General features: G+C 39.4%; 1 protein-coding gene across 1 annotated transcript in view; it reads right to left on the minus strand.

Annotated features, from left to right (window-relative positions):
- trim62.1 (tripartite motif containing 62, tandem duplicate 1) overlaps positions 1 to 17,402 on the minus strand; it is a 43,383-nt gene continuing 25,981 nt past the window's right edge. Inside the window, exons 3-7 of the mRNA XM_044121911.1 lie at positions 13,298 to 13,393; positions 9,912 to 10,168; positions 9,795 to 9,858; positions 6,838 to 6,865; positions 1 to 2,545 (exon numbers count right to left, since the gene is read on the minus strand). Of these exons, the coding sequence (XP_043977846.1) occupies positions 1,995 to 2,545; positions 6,838 to 6,865; positions 9,795 to 9,858; positions 9,912 to 10,168; positions 13,298 to 13,393 (996 nt within the window). The 3' untranslated portion in view covers positions 1 to 1,994. The remainder of the gene's footprint in view (positions 2,546 to 6,837; positions 6,866 to 9,794; positions 9,859 to 9,911; positions 10,169 to 13,297; positions 13,394 to 17,402) is intronic.

Genomic DNA, 17,402 nt, shown 5'->3' on the forward strand with positions numbered 1-17,402 from the left:
GAATGATCTGTGATTTTTATTATCATGCAACACCAGCACATAACTCACTCGCCCACTGCCTCTTCTCCAAACATTCAGCTCAATTTCATCTAACAAATGAGGTGAATTAATAGAAGAGGACACTGGTTCTCTGTGGCACTCTCCTCACACCTCCCTCGACAACAAGAATCAATATTTACTTAATTTAATATCCATTTAATATTAAGACAAGATGAGGGAAGAAACATGAGGACATCTCAGAAAAAGGACAGCAACTTAAATATGAACAACTCCACTGGAGACTTCTTCCTTTTTACTTTATATACAAACTTGAAGGTCCTTGCTTCACCAATAGCAGCATTTGCCTAAGCAATGTCCTGCCTTTTTAAAATTACCTACCGAGCACAACGCATTAGAAAAGTATTCACCCCCCCCGATGCAGCCATGTTTTATGAAGTTACAGCCAACATTTTGTTATGTTGTGAAAGCAAGAGAGAGCAGCGCATAATTAGGATTATGATGTAGAAATAGAATGATGAAGAGTTCCTACTGTTTTTACACAAAAAAGAAGTGCGGGAAGCATTTATTTTTACCCCCTTGAAACACTACAAATAAAACCAGTGCAACTATTTACCCTCAGAAATGAGACAAAAAGGCAATTCTGGAGGGTCTGTAGAGATTCATAGCTCAGGTGGAAGAATCTGTCACTTAAATTCTTCTCAAATGTGGTTTTTATGGAAGACTGGCAAGAAGAAAACCAGAACCGAGCAACTTTTTGACCAACATACGGAAAAAAAAAAAAAAAAAGAAAAATCAACCAACCGTCACTGAAACACACCCTCCAAAAAGACAGATGGTGGTGGCAGCTTCATGCTGTGTATTTCACCAACAGGGAAACTGGTCAAAGTTGACATGAAGCTGGATTGGGTTGAATTGAGGGCAATCAAACCAGGGCAGAGGTTCTACTTTTGTTTTGTAGCCTGAGCTAAAGAATAACGGTTTAGATTAAAATAGATACCTGTGTTAGAATGGCCTAGTCAAAGTTCAGACTTAAATCTAGTGAACAATCTATGTTAAAACTTCATCCAGTTCTCCATCCAGTCTGAGCTCGACCTGTTCAGCAAAGAAAAGCGGCCGACTACAAATGCCTGCCATACTTTTCAGAGACTATGTATCCTTCTTCACGTAACAAGCTCAAACTCGCTTTGTGTCGATCAGTCACATAAAATACTTTGAACTTTTGGTCGTAATGTGAGACAAAATTCAAGAAGTGTGAATACTTTTGCAAGTAGTGCTTTTCTACTCTTAAGTATTTAGAAATAAAACAAAAGGAACACACACACACACGCACACACACACACACACAGGTTTTCTTCGCAATGATGGACTACACAGAGAAACACAATAGTCCAAAACAAAAATGATATCTCATATTTAAGGCTCTTTTGAAGCCAAAATCCACAAATTAACTTATAAAAAATCAAAACAGCAACAACTCCAAGATACCAGAACACTTGACACGAGTGAGTCACCGTCTGAAAAACGGAGAGAAAACTAAAACAGGAGGGCTGTCAATCACATCCAGCACAGGAAGCCAGCAGTATAGCAGAAGACAAGTGGCTGTTCTTCACTGGTGCACTTGTTTGGAAACAAACAGGCGACATGGAGCCTGACATTAGCTTTGTAGTGAGAGCGAGTCGCCTGGGAGTGTGAGTTGGGCCTCAGACAGTTACTCTAAGAGGAATGTTCTTCGTCTCCGTCTGTCAAAGCCCAGGAGAACCGATGATTCTCCACTTAGTGTCCTCTTTGTTCCCAACAGGATGCTCTATGAGGTCCAAGTGCAAACGACGACTTAAAGTTCTTAAAAAATAAACATTTCGGAGAGCATGATTCTTGACAGAACTAAAATAAAAAACAAAAAAAAACATTAACACCCCCAATACACATTTTTAAACATTTCTGTCACCTATGATTTAATCATCTGTTTGGTCATCTGCAACCAGCGACGTTTCCCCTTAGAGCCGCACGGTGTTGATGCGCAGCGGCTGCACGTTCTTGCCGTTGGCGTGGCTCTGGCCGGGGCTGAAATAAGGGAAGACCTTGGAGGTGAATTTCTCCCGGTATGTGTAGAGCCAGGACATGTCGTCTGCGTTGTAGAAGATGAGCAGGCCTTTCGGGTAGTCCAGGAACACCCCCACCTTCTCCAGCTTGCTCTTGACGTTGAGGCGCGTCCAGGGCTCGGTGCAGGCGCTGTACTGGTTGCCGTCGTGCATCACGATGCAGTAGAAGCCGCGGCTGGGCTGGATCTGGATGCTGCCCTTGCGGCTCACCGTCTCGTTGGCCACGCCGATCATCCACTGCGTCTTCTCCGACACCATCACCTCCCAGTAGTGGACGCCCGATACGAAGCCCTCGGCGCCCAGGACGGAGACCTCCACGTCGAAGCGCCTCGGCGAGTCCTGCAGAGGCTGCGGGTGGAGATTCCCGTAGGCCACGATGGTGGAGTCGTCTGAGAGGATCAGTCTTTGGTGGGCTGTGATGGGGTCAAGGGTCAGGGCTCCTGGCACTGTTGGTAAGAGAGATTAGAGGTTACCTATCAGATTTTAGAGATAGAACAGAAGAAATGTGATCAACGGAGATGAAGATCAGCCTTTCCATTGATTTTCAAAGCATTGTTAGATATTTTAAAATAGACTTTTCTGAGTGTTTTTACACCTGATGGTTCAGTCAATTCGGTTTGACTGGCAACCAAAATTGTGACATTTGTTATGTTTTCACACTGCAGTGTGTCAAATGAACCAAACCCTTTCAAAAAGCTGTTCCCCCACTTGCCTGTGGTGGCGCTGCACCAAAACCCACTGAAGGAAATGACACAAAACGTCGGAAGAAGACATGAGCACAACGTCTTTCCTCACTAAATTTGAACAAAAGTGAAGTAGTATCAGATTTTAGTGGTTGCAGGTTTTCTCTTTTGTCTTTGGCAAAACACCACGAGCGTTAAGACTCCTACATTTTTGGTTGCGTTTACCCAGAATGCCCTGCACTATAGTCCGCTTCCTGCTTTTGGAGCAATCTCCGTTCTGTTTGCATCCACACTACCCCACAGTTCACTTCAACCAAACCAAGACCTTGGTTTTTAGACCAACCAGTGTTCGCTTTTCTTGGTCCTTATCGAAGTTTGATTGTGCATTCACGCCTCCCCAACCAAACCGGACCTTCTAAGCAAGCAAACTAGAGTACGAACAAAGTGGACCAACTTATTCTGCTCTTCTGAGCTGAAAACTGAGACAACATTTGAGTTTTAATTTAACTAAAGTTTAACATTTAACTGCTGGTGCAGCTAAACTCTTGTGATTAAAACACATGTGGAGGAAAGTGAGGCTTGAAGAATCACTGCAATGTTTCCTAACATATTCTGGTGACTTGGTGATTTGTTACCGTAATTAATTCCAGGCAGACAAACTTCAGAGCTCTTAAAATGCCTGGGTAGGGTGACGGTTTGTTAGGTCTCACACAGATTCAGCTCTTTTTCAATGGATAAATCTCCATGTGAAACTTCATTTAATAAAAACAATTTAAAGATGAAGACCATTTTCTTATGCCCAGGTTTGGTGTTCCAGATGTAACTCCGCCACTCTTTGGCTGCATTCTCAGCTGCTCTGTGGTCAGTTTACAACTCCTGTTGTTCTTGTTGTGTTGGCATTAACTTTATGACTTAAATAAAGGCTCCAGTGTTAGTTGAAGTCGTGCCAATTCAGAGCCGACTGGTAGAGCTGCTGAGAAACTTTACAAATCAGGTGTGGCAACAGCCCAAAATATTCCTGCAGATTAAAATGATCAGGAATGAGAAACACACCACAGAGTTTCACAACCGCTGCATCCATGTGACCAACACCACACATCTGTTTTATCTTTAGCCACTGGTCTTCAAAGAAAAGTGTCCTGCAGGACAGCTCAGTCTCAGACACATCAACCCACGCTGGGAGTGTAAACAACACACAGAGACGGTAATTATAGAGAAAGGAGGAGCAGTTTCAGTTCACAGCTCCGTAAAATGTCTACTTCTTTGTGCAGTTATGTGTTTTAGGAGGGTTTGGACCCAGTGAAGCATCTTGCAAGCAAGTCTTCCCAGATGTAGAGCAGCTCAGAGCTCCACCAGGGCTGTGATAATACATCCACATTAACATACGAGGTGACACAAGGTTAAATTAGCTTCTTCAATCAAAGCAAAAGCTTTCACAAATCACAAAATGTGTTCCAAAAACTCCATATGTATAGAACGGTTCAGTTCAGAGTAAAATCAATGTAGCAAACATTTTCACCACAAAGATTCACAAAGCTCACGTGAGAATCGAATACAAGAGGACAAATATTTAGTGAATGCACTCAAAATATTGTTTAAGATTTTACAATTTAAATCTTCGATTGAATGCAAAAAACAACCCAAAGCTGAAACATGACGACAGCACAGCTAGCGCACGCAGGAAGTTAGCAGCCAGGACAATGTAGGCATTGTTTACGATCATATTAAGGATATCAGAAAAAAAAAAATAATTTGTTTAACTTTTAGATTCAGATGCATGTCCCAAATGGACAATTAATGTTATAGCAAGTATAAAAAGTATAAGACAAAGTATCAAAAGTTAAAAAATAATTGACGATTAGCGGCAGCATTATTTTTTCTGTGTCTGAGCCAAATGAAGGAAAGAATATGTGCTTGTAGATTTTGTTTTTCTCTACTGCGTAAAGCTGCAGAATGAGCATCTTATAAAAAAAAATTTGATTTGATTTTTATTAAAAGTGTCACTCCATGCAGATTTATGTTAATACTTCTTCAGCTCCTTTTAATCCAAGATATCATTTAGTTGTTTCCTGAACTATTCATATTTATTGAGTGAATGAAAAAAAAAAAAAAAAAAAAGGAAAATAACCTGAATTATGATTATTTAAAACATCTCAATTCAATGCGGCCATATCACCATTACAGGAGTTTAACTTTTAGGCTCATCACTACAAATCTGGTTATTTTACTTTCTTACATTAATCATCTTCAGGGGTGGCGATACATTTCTTTTAAACTGCTCTGCAATTATGTTGGCAAGGGTAGATGGAGGTGAATTTTGTGGCGGACTGCCAGCGGACAGGACAGCTTGTTCACTGGTCAATGACAACTCAAGTGTTTGTTGCAATCGCCTCATTAAAGATTCATAGCCTGAGCGCCTGCCTGGGTCAAATGAAGAAACAGAGGAGATTCAAACTGTGCTGCTAAACATAAGTGGGGTTTAAAACCAGCTCCCGGTCTGCTCCTGCTTTCCGAACAGTCAATTTCGGGGCCGATGGGAGGAATGTCTTTGTTGACGCTCTGGCAAACGCTGCTGATGGATCGCAACCAATTGTTCCATTTAGCAGCCAGTCAAGTGAGGCCAAGAAACTGTCTGGCCTCCCTGCGGGCCGAGAACTGATTGAGAGAGCAAAACAACATTATAAAATCCTCAGTGTGTTTGGTGAGTTATGTGTTGCGAGCGAGAGACGACTGCAAGACGTCCTGCTCCACTCGGGGCCTTCAAACACTGAAATGCATCACAAGGAGCCGGAGGCTGTGCAAAACACATTTTGATTTTATCAAACCGCTCCGCTCTTTTTTGAGCGGAAGTATAGAAGTCTAGCGCATTTTGACTTCACAATTTTATTTCACTCTGCAAATTTATTTAAATCCTCTCCAGCTGCAGCTCTCCCAGTAGCTTTTCAATTAGAAACGGGTCTGGGCCCAGGGTGAGGCATTTAGAGCGCCGATCTGCCGCTGAAGCCCTTCAATTTTTCATTTGGACGTACGCTGCGGCTTGTTGAGCTGAAAGGCAAAAGGCAAAAATCTGTTTTCATCTGCAGCTTCAAAATGCAGCCCCAAGCAACAGGGTATCCGTTATCTTATTACCACAACATCTGTGCACTGTTGTTTTTCTGCTCCAAATAGTTTACAGAATTATAACCTGAAACATAAAACGCGGTTGCATCAGACAACAGCAAATGTTTCTAAGTCATTATTGTACACTGGATATATATTTTTGGAAATATCAGCTTTAATTAACAGTTAAGTTGTTAGCTGAAAGTCTCAGTGGCCCAGAAACACGAGCAAAAAAAATAAAAATGCATCACATTCTGGGAAAAGATGTTTCCACTTAGCATTTTTTTTTAATATTGCTATTTGTACGACCACAAGAATCTTGGCTGTCCTCCTGTACAGTTTTCTCTACACATCAGTCTCTGTAAAAATGTTCTGGTAAAAACCGCAGCTGCTGCTGCTTCACTAGCAGGAAAATTTTCCCTCATTGCTTGTAGAAGTAAAAACCACCAACAAGTTTTGACCTTAAACCTTAAACTGGTCGATTCTGAGTGCAGCCACCTCTGTAGTTACAAAGAAATATAATTTTTTCATATTTTGTGAACAAAATGCAGAACTATTGAGAAAATATTTTAATAAATCAAATTTTTTATAATACTTACAACAAAAACATAAAACTAAAAGGTAATTTTCCTCAGTAACAGATGGAAATTTTCCTCTTGGTTGCTCAAGGATGATTAGATGCAACAGGAAGCTCATAATTTATTAACAAGCAGCATCTTGTTTGTTTAATCTCAAAACTTATCTAGCAAAATGGGATCGCCAACACATACATGACCCTAATAAAGCTGCTTCAGCTCTAAAAACAAACAGCTAAACATTTAAATCAGAGCAATTTTCCACATATTTATTGAAGGATATAATATTGATGCTTTTGTCTAAATCATCCATCCAGCAAACATTGTCTAGACAACCTTTAATGGGGTCAGGAGGGTTGTGGTTGTCCAGCGCTCCCTTACCTGGTGAAATGTCTTGGACAGGTCGAGTCTGTCCAGATTGTGCAACACAAAGACATACAAGACCAACCATGTACTTGGACGTTGGGGAAGAATCCTCATAGAGACCAATTAACCTGACTCATGTATTTTTTGGACCCTGAAAAACAGGTCAACAGTACAGGAGAACATGCAAACTCGTCATTTGTAGTTCAGAAAGACTCAACTTTCAATGCTTGATGAATTTCTTTTTTTTATTTATGCCTTTTGAAATCATAAATTTCAAAAAGCATTAATGATGCTGATAAACAGCATCATTAATCATCGAGCTGAAAGGATGAAGCTGGCAGAACGGGGCACGGGGTCACGCTTAGCAAAAAAACCCATAAAACTTTATATGAACCTTCATGTGCAGGAGAGTAAGCTGCTCTGACACATTTCCGTTCACCTGGGAGAACATCCTAGTCTAAGAATCAGGCTGTAAATAATTAATAACACCGCTTACTCCGGCTTCTCCCTTACCAAAATGTGTGTCTTAACCTGCAGCCGTCCTGCTCTGCATTAATCCTCCTGCCAGAGCTGCTGTTGTCTTGCAGAGCGATAGAAACAGAAACGGTCTAATCTTTGAAAATTAAGCCAAAAAGCAGCAAAACCTCAAAAACTGCCTGGAATAACCTGGAGAATTGAAACCAGTTTAAACAGCGAAAGCAAACAACAGGAGTCAACAGTCCTGCTGTGCGAACACAATGATGCAATCTCTAACCTAAACAAACCCGTGTTAATTTTAAGGCTGACATTTTAACAGATGCATCGTTCCTACAATATTTCCTCTTAAAGCTCAACACTTTTCCAAACTCGGTTTCAGAGATCGTTTTCAGCTGTATTTCATGACACTTTATTTGGGTTTGTTGCTTTTTTCTTCCACAAATAATGAAACAAATTGTTGAAGCTGGTTCTAAAAGGCATTTTGTCTTCTGGATAAACTTATAATCAGCTCAAACTACATAAAAAAAACCCCATTCCTATGACATCAGAGCTGATTTGCCAGCTACTTCTCTAGGATATATTTTTAAAAGCCACAAACTCAAGATGGAAATTCGACTTAACTCTCTTTTTTCTTTGCTTTGTGTTTTCTATTTAACTACAATTTATCCTTTTCTTATCATTAATTGGTCTCTTCCAAGATGTCTGACAAAGACACGAAGATGCACTGTGATTGAAGTATGGCTTCACAATAAGTCAAAATACATCACAACATATACATGATCAATATCGATAGATACTACGTCTGATAGAATATTCAATAATTTCACTGAACTCAGATCCAGAACCGCACAGCATTCTGGGAGATGTAGCCAGAAAAAAAGACTTTAGATGCTAAACGTCTCACAGCTAGCTAAGAAAGGTTGGTGGCATTAACTAACCCACTTGCTTTTTGGTCACCGAGCAACGATGTCCTGAGTAACTTGTGGTTACCTAGCAACAACCTGTTGAATAACTTGCGCAGCAGCAGTTTAAGGTTTTGCCACCATGTCTCACAACTTCAAAATAATAATAATAATAAAAAAAACTGGAAAGGAGAAAATGAGGACAACATGTTGAGAGGAATTTGTGGATAAAACAGGAACGGTCACATATTTTCAGATATCACATTACGTTTTTCAGCCATAATCGCCCAGCTTTTGTTTGTAGCCATGAAGCACTAAGACAATCAACTTCTTCCTTTCTTTAAACTACATTTCATGTCTATTCACTTTCCTGTGTTTCTGTGCAAGTAAAAAGTTATTATTAATGCATCATTAATGCATAATATGGATCATAACTATAGTAAAAAAAATACAGAAGATAATATTCTTGACCATTTTAGCTTTATCAGTTAAAACTACTAACTTTAACCTGCTTGTCTACAAGAGGCTTTTTAAATTCCCCCAACTAGTTTAAATGAATTATCTTAAATCATGTAAGCCAGATACTACTAAATTTTAATGACAATCTATTTTATTTGAAGAAATTTGCCATTCAACGCCTGTTTTTTGCTCTCACAGTATTTTATGCTTTAAGATATCAAACTGTTCCAATAAATCCTCATCATCCACCTCCTGATTAGACATTACAGCTGGTTTAATTCGGCCCCAAAACTCCATCTGTTCAGGGATTTGCTGGAGCTGTTGCTCAAATCTCTACTTTCTCCATCCGGTCAGCAGCCTTTGCACAACACTGCCCACACATTTGACACATTTATATGTGCATTGGTTTTAAAAATGATGAATTTTTCAAACTGACTGCCTCCATATGCACTTCTTATCGGTCTTTTGGTTTTTGTACTGCAAATATTCTAACAAATCCAATACTTTAGAGCGACGTTTTCAGGCTGAGGACAATTTAATCCATTTAATAAACACTCACAAACCATCTAACTTGTCTATTTGGGGCATTTTGAGTTACTTACATTTTCTGAAAGTCTGGATTCTAAGCTTTCCAGTGATGTCAAACACAGAAATAAAATAAAAAAAGAAGTTGTTTTTACTACCAGATGTTCTGTGCATGAATAACATTTTGGGTTAATTTATAAGCAAAATAAAATAAAAATAGATTTTAGTTGCTGTGACAAACAACAATCCTCCTCTGCACCATTAAATATAAAATTATCCACCAGTTTCTATCAGTTTTATTTATTGTACTTAATTAATTTAATAATTTTTAATTAAACAAAAATAATAGCTGCTAAATAGCTAAATGCTTTATAAGTGAGCAAAGTTGCAAAAAACAAAGAACAGTTCAAAAGAATCGAATCAATACTGAACTTTACATCAAAGCTCTCAGCAGGTACCACTTGATTTCCTGCAATTATATTATCCTGCCGTTGTTTTCTGTCCAATAATATTTTAAGCTTTTATCAACACAATCCTTTGCTAAGCTAATTGTAGCGTTGCACTGTGAGCTCACATCACAGCAAATAAATGGTTGTTTACATGCAGTACCTCGCGGACCAATAGGGGGTGCCTGTGAACCACCGGTGGTCCAGGGACCACAGTTTGAGACACCCTGCTTTAGAGCACACGTATTCACACTTGAGGCTCTGAGCAGGTCACACCTACCTCTCGGATGTGATGGCCACGCCCTCCAGGAAGTCGTGGTGGCCTGTCTCGCTGAGGCGCTCCTGCAGGATCTGGATGCCCTCCTTGACGTCGCGCAGCTGCTGGCTGTAGCACTGGATCTTCTGCTCGATGTCGGCCAGCTTGCGGGCCGTGTCCATCTCCAGCTCCTCCAGCATGCTCTTCTGGCGCTCTCGGAGGAAGCGGTGAAGCCGCTCGAACGCGTCGCCGATGGTTGCACGAAGACTCTTGGCTGAAGACTGAAAAGAAGAAACAAACATGTCCTGGTTACAAAAGCTGATTTGTGGAGTTGAGGTCACAATGGCTGAACTTTAATTACACAAAAATCAATAAATCAAGGGTTTGCACAGCACTCTAAACTCTGTTAATATTACATAAACAGCAATTCATTGATTCAGCATGTAGATGTATTGATTTTGTGAAGCTCTCAGGAGTAATATGTGTACACAACTATCTAACCTGAAAATAAGGAGTATTTCAGACGCCTGTACAGAAGCAGAAGAAAAGTAACAAAAAATAAAAGGCAAACATGAACAGTAAATAAAGAGAAAATGAGTGGGAAGGCAGGTGGGCAGACAGAGGAGATAAATCCATTAAAAATCTCAGCAGGTTCCAGTAACAACGAAGAATCCAGAGGAGAAACGTTTTTAAAAAAATAAGATGTGCATTTAAGGAAATGAGTGTTTGCATTGAACAGAAGGCCTGATTAAAAACAAACAAAGCTGCATACATGCAGGTAGGCCTGTCGCCACAAGAAATAAACCAAATAATCCCATATCAAATTAAAAAGAGCTGCATGCTTGTTTGTTTCCATCACATTTCTTCCAACCAAAGAGACTGAAGGACGAAAAGCTTCATTTCGGACTCCTTCCCTTTTCTCTTCAGGTCTCAACACACACAGGGCGACGTTGTCCCTGTCCATTCGTTTCCTGTGGAGCCTGACCAATGAGGCGACAGTCGCCTGCGCTCCTCCAATCAAGCCACCAATGAAATTTGATCTTGTTGCGACAAGAAAGCTGAAGTGAACCATTTTACCTGTGAGACGGTATGTTGCATTTGTTGCAAAACGAAAGCAACTAAAAGTACATCTGAATCTAAAATGTAATCATCCAATAGTTTTTCCAACATTGAAAAAAAAAAAAAAAAACCTACAACCAATGAGGTGTCTCCGTCTTACTGACCGCTCACAATCACTGAGGTGTTTAATGGGAAAACTACAGAAAGGTACAAAATGGTGCTTAATCACACAAGAGATGAGAAAAAACAGAAAAAATGCTGCAAACATTTGATACCCAGAACACAGTGGTAAGTTTAAATGATAGGTTTACACCTTTTTACCCCACAAAGTCCCAACTGGCAGTATGATTAATATATTAATTATTACATTACTCTTAGGTATACGTTTATATACATTATAAACTTTATATCTTATGGTTATATTTGTATTATTAATATTTAAAACCTTGGATGATTAGTTGATTGATTGTCAATCAATTTCCCCTTGGGGATCAATAAAGTATATTCTATTCTATATTTCAAAGGGCAGGTTTGTTTACAGACACTTCATAATCCGTTTTATTTGTTTATTTTGGATTATTAAAATTACTTCCATTTCCAGTGTTAAATGTTCTTTAGAAATTAGTTTGTTGATTTTTGAGACTTGCATTTTTATACCACCATAAATTCAGTGTAAAATGGTCTCAAAATGACAACGTGATCCTTTATCGCAATTTATCATCAGGCAAAAATATCGTGACTTGCCTGCATACAACCACATCTCAACAGAACAGTCAAACTCTTATATTTTACAACTTCTACTCTAACTTTTAAAAAACAGCAGCTGTATCTCTGAACTTTTAATTCCTCACGCCCACAATTTCCTCCTTTCAAGCAGCAGACGTGATCCTGCTGGCTAGTGCAGACAGGTAATCTCTCACTTCCTGTGTGAGCTCGTTAGAACGACAACCCCTCGGCGAGCCAAAGATTTCCTACCTAGTTAAGAGTTTAACTGATAGTGTGGAGAAAGGGGGGGATGACTGCAGCGGAGCAGTTATCAGTCACGCCGACATGTTTGTTGTTGTGGCCCAGCAGGCCGTGATGACACTGAGTGGGTGGCTGCAGCCTTCAGAGACGTCAGGCTGAGTATTTTTCATCCAGCAAGCCCCTGGTGAGGTTATAGAAAACCTCAATTTACAGCACAAAACGGCAAAAGAGTTGGGAAGTAAAGTTAATGATTTGCAGCTAAAATCACCGACTTAAAGAAGAGCAGGAGGACAGCAGATGTAAAGTTTGAATTGCTTCTGGCGCGAGAACTCGTCCCTTCAGCTCTGAACTAAATGAAGAGCAAAAGCCAAAAGTCATTTCATTGTCAGCTACCTAAATGCATCAAAGATCAATGCTGTCAGTGTGGTCCACTTCCAGGAACAGCACTCCCTGCAAATGGATGTGAAGCTAATGAGATCAGCTCATTTCCAGTGAGCTAAACGACCTATATCAGGCAGTCGGAGAAAGTCGATAAAACAGAAAAGACCAGGTCAGGAAGGCGAGCGATGCAGAAACGTCATGCAGAGGCTTTAACAGAAATATTTGGGGAAATAAAAACTCTGAGGTCCTCTTGGAAATCAGACATGAGCCTCCAGTGAATCCAACTGAAGGGTTTGTTGTGACAGGAGAGAACGCCGAGTGTAAAGATGTGGTGAGCAAATATTAACTTATTAACACAATGACTCGAGATTAAACAGCTACTCAAACCAGGTCATGTTAGAAATCACCTGGCAACCCAAAGCACTCTGGAAGTGAGAGTCAGTAACCAAACACACCACACCTACTTAAGAAACCATCCATTTCCTACATGTGAGCAGGTTAAAAACTGGATTTTGGTGTTTCACCTGCAGGAGCAGGATTTCATCAGAGCTGGATTCTCTTATTTTGAAAGGGTGCGTTCTGGTAGTTGTTTGTTTGGATCCAGTAAATCTCAAGCCTTCGAATTAGAAAGATATTAACAGCTTTGACTCACTTGATCCAACAAAACCTATACTGGGCAAGAAATGTCTAAATAATTACATAAAACATTAACTTTAAACATAACAAGCATTTCTGAGCATCTTAATATGACATAAGATCTTCAAGTAAGAAAATAAACCGCCGCACCTAAAAGTCCAAAATCAAGAGCATTTTTAATGAAAACACAAAAATACAACAACCCCATATTGACGATAAATAGCTTGTACAGTTTCTCTGGACCTTCAGATATCAGTAATTTGGAGCTGCTGAGTTCACACACTGCAGAGGAAGTGGCAGTGACCTCAACCGTTGAAGTCTGTGTGCGAGAAATGACATTTGTGTTTAAAGGAAAATGCTTACAGTACCTTGGTCTCCGTGAGTTGTCTCCGCAGGAGATGGAGGGCCTCAGAGTGTCCCTTCTCACTGTCCTGCAGCGAAGCCAGCTGCTCCTTCATCTCCCTCTGTAGCACAAACAAATCATCGATAGATGAACAGAAATGCGTCAGAGCAGCAGGTTCCAAACACGTTTTGTGACAATTTTAAAGCACTCAACTTTTACTTTGAGCTGAAATATTATAGCTACTCTGAAATAACAGTGGGAATACATTTCCTCCCAAATCCTGTTGTGTTAAGATAAAATTATGTCACTTGTTACAGCTCCGTTTGATCGGATATGAGGCGGCAGAGATTTAATCCTCAACTCCCAAACAAATAAACCAGATGGGGAGTGAGATCTGAAAGAGAATATGAAATCTCTGGAGATTTCAGGCTGTGTCAGAGAAAACTGGGTCTCATCCCAAGTCAGCAGGCAAAGGCTTCAGCGAACTCCACCTCCAACTCTGCCTGAGGCAAGAAACAGGTGCCGAGATTAAAGAGTTTAACAGAGACTAAACCACAAAAAGTTTACAGATTGAGGCCTGAACGCACTGCTGCTGATAAACAACGGCTACAAACAGAGATTAATGAGCAGAACCAAAAAAAAAAAAAAATCACTTGCAAGAAAAATCATGAAATTTAATTATGAATGAGTCAAGCATTCATAATTACTTGATAATGAAATATTTTGCAGAATTATAAAGAAAACATGTTTTAAGTCCTAAATGGAAATGTGAAGAAACATTAATCAGAACAGGCTGCTTTTGAAACTGCAGGGCATTAAAAATCATTTTCACCACATTTATTTTTTATGAAGGTTTTCAGTGAAACAAAGCTGCTGTGTAGGAAGCAAAAACCTCAAGAAAGAAGATAAGACACGAGTAAAATCCACAAACCAGAAGTAGATGGAAAAATTCAACGTCTAATTTAAATTTTTACAAATCCATTAGAAACTAATTTGTGTTGCTCATTTAATTTGATTTAGGTGGAGAAAACTTAACGTGACAAAGTTGGATGTTGGTCGCATATAAGCAAAAAATAAATTAAAATAGAATTTGGGTTGCATTGCCGTGTGAAAAGCACAGATATGGAAGATATTTTTTCTTCTGTATCGTTTTGATGAGTTTGTAAATTGAATTTGTTTCGTTCTATTTGGTATAACTGGATGGTTGGAGGAAGAAGAAGAGGATTGCTTTAGATGCCATTCTTGCCACTAAAAGGTGAGGGTCATCGAGTGAAATGAGATTTGACCCAGGAGTCACTTCAGAACAGAAGCACAAAACCAAAACAAAATCCAGTTGAACATTCAGTGAAAACTGGAATAAATGCAAGAAAAGATCTTTATTGGAAGATGAATCAAAGTAAGATTTTTGATTAAATCCCTGCAAGGTTTAAAAAGGTGTAACTGTAGATTTGTGGAAAGGAATCCAGGTTTCTTTCAGAGCAGAAACGAGGAAACGGTGTGTTGGTGCAGGGAGGAAGGAGCGTGACTCTCCATGTTAATGACAGGAGTGCGGCAGGCTCAGTGCGCTCGCCGTCTCATCGCTGCACATTTGTCTGCAGCCGTTCGTCGGCTGCTGAGGTAGAGCGGGAGTGACAGACTGGCAGAGAAAACATGCTGCTCCACCCCTGGCTGACTGACTGATCTGGGAAGGGCAACTTTAACCGCAACTGAGGTCACACAGACAGACGCAGCAACAAGAACCCGTCAACAAATGGATTTTAAATTAGATATGGATTTACTGTTTCATCACAATATCTTGTGGTTAACGATAAAGGTGACAATGAGAACTATTTGCTAGCTTCTTTTTTTTTTTTTTAGGTAAATGTATGAATGTGACTGCATGACACAGAGGCAATGTCCCCTACAAACGCAAACACTGCTCCATTTATAATGCACTTCTTTAGAGTTATTTGCATCACTAAGATTATGTATTAACTATATTTAATTGTATTTGTAAGTGTATTGATGAAACAGAGGAGAAAAACAAAAGTTAAAAGTAAACAATAGAGAAGATAAAGGGCTGGACAATGAGCCAATAAAATATATATCGCAATAGGCATGTAATTAATATCAATAGCTAATACTTGAGATAGAATATCTAATATTAAAAATAAAGAATATTCACTGAACTGTGATCCAGAACTGCACAGCATTCTGGGAGATGTAGGAAAGGCTTTAGCTCCTTAACCGCTCACAGCGATTGAAGCTAGGTTGGTGGAATCAACTAACTCACTCCCCTTTGGTTACCTAGCAACTCACTCATTCTCTGGTTACCTAGCAACAGTCTATTGAGTAACTTATAGTAGCAGTTTAAGGCCACTTCTGCTGCCTCATAACTGCTAAATATAAACTGTGTGGAGTGAAAACTGTAGACAAAAGAAAGATCAAGCCACCAGTTTCAGATATTTAAAACAAAAATCTACCAGAAATCAATAACTATCAATAAACTGATATGAAATACTTACATTGTAAATATAAGTTTCAGCCATATCATCCAGCCTTACAATAATATAGACTGTTTTTTATCATTACTTTGAATTTCAGAAATTATGGTGAAAGATAAACATGACAAATGCTCAACTCTATTCTAGCCCTCCCCTCCCCAACATTAGATGTACAGTTTGAACATTTCTCTCCATTATACTAATGAAAGATAGCACTTAATGGTACTGGGTGTCTGGATTTAAAAAGGCAAAGGAAGATTTTACAAGGAGTAAAAATCAACCTTGGTGGTGCCATTATCCCCTCTAAGGCCCTAAACCTCGTGCATAACACGCAATTACATAATCCTGTAATCTTCCTGGAAGGAAAACGCATCCTTCATATGGAGATTTTACTGGAAGGACATTTCTAGCAAAGTAAAAAATGACACTTTTAGTCATAATACACAAGAAAACATCTTGAAAATACAGAGAGAAGGGATGTATGGCTAGGAGAGGATGAAGAAACGGAAACAATTAGTGTATATAATAACAAAAAAACTAAAAACACAGGTAAGGTAACAAGCATAAGCAAACACACATAGCAGAGTCGGTGTGTGTGTGTGTGTGTGTGTGTGTCTCCCTCCTGTCCATCCAATCTGACCAACATGAGTCTGACATGACATTTCCTCAGGACGTCAAGCTGCAGGAAATGGGGGTCACGTCTGAAGGATTATAAATCTAAAACTCATTTCATCCTTCTGTCATTTCCTTCCTCCTCTCAGCCTCCTGTCATGTCAGCTGCTCCCAGGTAGATATACATAGAAGACATGAATAAAATAGCAGCGTCCCCCCCCCACACGTTTCTTAATAAAACTGCACAAGGCAGTTCTGAGCTTTATTACATCCACCAGCCTCACAGCCAGCCTCCGCTAAGAGCTAAATAAAACTACATGTGCCACAGCCTGCATCATTAAAAGCAAACAGAAGTAATGAAACCTCACTACAGATCCACTTACTGGACCAGCAATACAGAACAAATCCATCCTCTTATGATTGGGGAACCGTTCATGTCTGTTCATTGGTAGGAAACCACAGAAATAACCAGCAGAAATCACAGCGATTTAATGGAGCATCATTAAATCAATTTGACAACATTCATTGCTGTGAGGTTGCAATTCTGTTGCAGATACAAAGGTAAATAGAAGCTCTGCAAATAACAGCAAGAAAACCTTTATTATTGCAGTATGAGTCATCTCTAGGACATATTTTATATTTTTACATAAAGAAAATACCATCAAATAAGCTTTTGTTTGAATTCATACTTGTAATTTTTAAGGTCACACCAATTATAGTTTTCTGAATGATCAAGGTTTTAGTATGGACAACCGATTTCAATTTTGGGCAGCGACTGATTTTTAGGGACTGATGAGATCGGCTTCACTTAAGTACCAGCCAATTGCCGATCTTCCAAAATTAAAGGACACAAGGTTTCGCCCAGGGATAGAATGAAATGCGACAAAAAGTCTTTAGTTTTCACAAAAAGTAATCAGTTTGCTTGTAAAAAGAGTGCCAAGAGAAATAAAGATACGATTACTTGATGTGTGGGTGCAAACCATTTAGTAGTAAGAATAACTAAATTAGTAAAATATTGAATAAACTCCCAACAGT

The sequence above is a fragment of the Gambusia affinis genome, linkage group LG07 (assembly GCF_019740435.1).
Source record: "Gambusia affinis linkage group LG07, SWU_Gaff_1.0, whole genome shotgun sequence".
NCBI classification, from domain to species: domain Eukaryota; kingdom Metazoa; phylum Chordata; class Actinopteri; order Cyprinodontiformes; family Poeciliidae; genus Gambusia; species Gambusia affinis.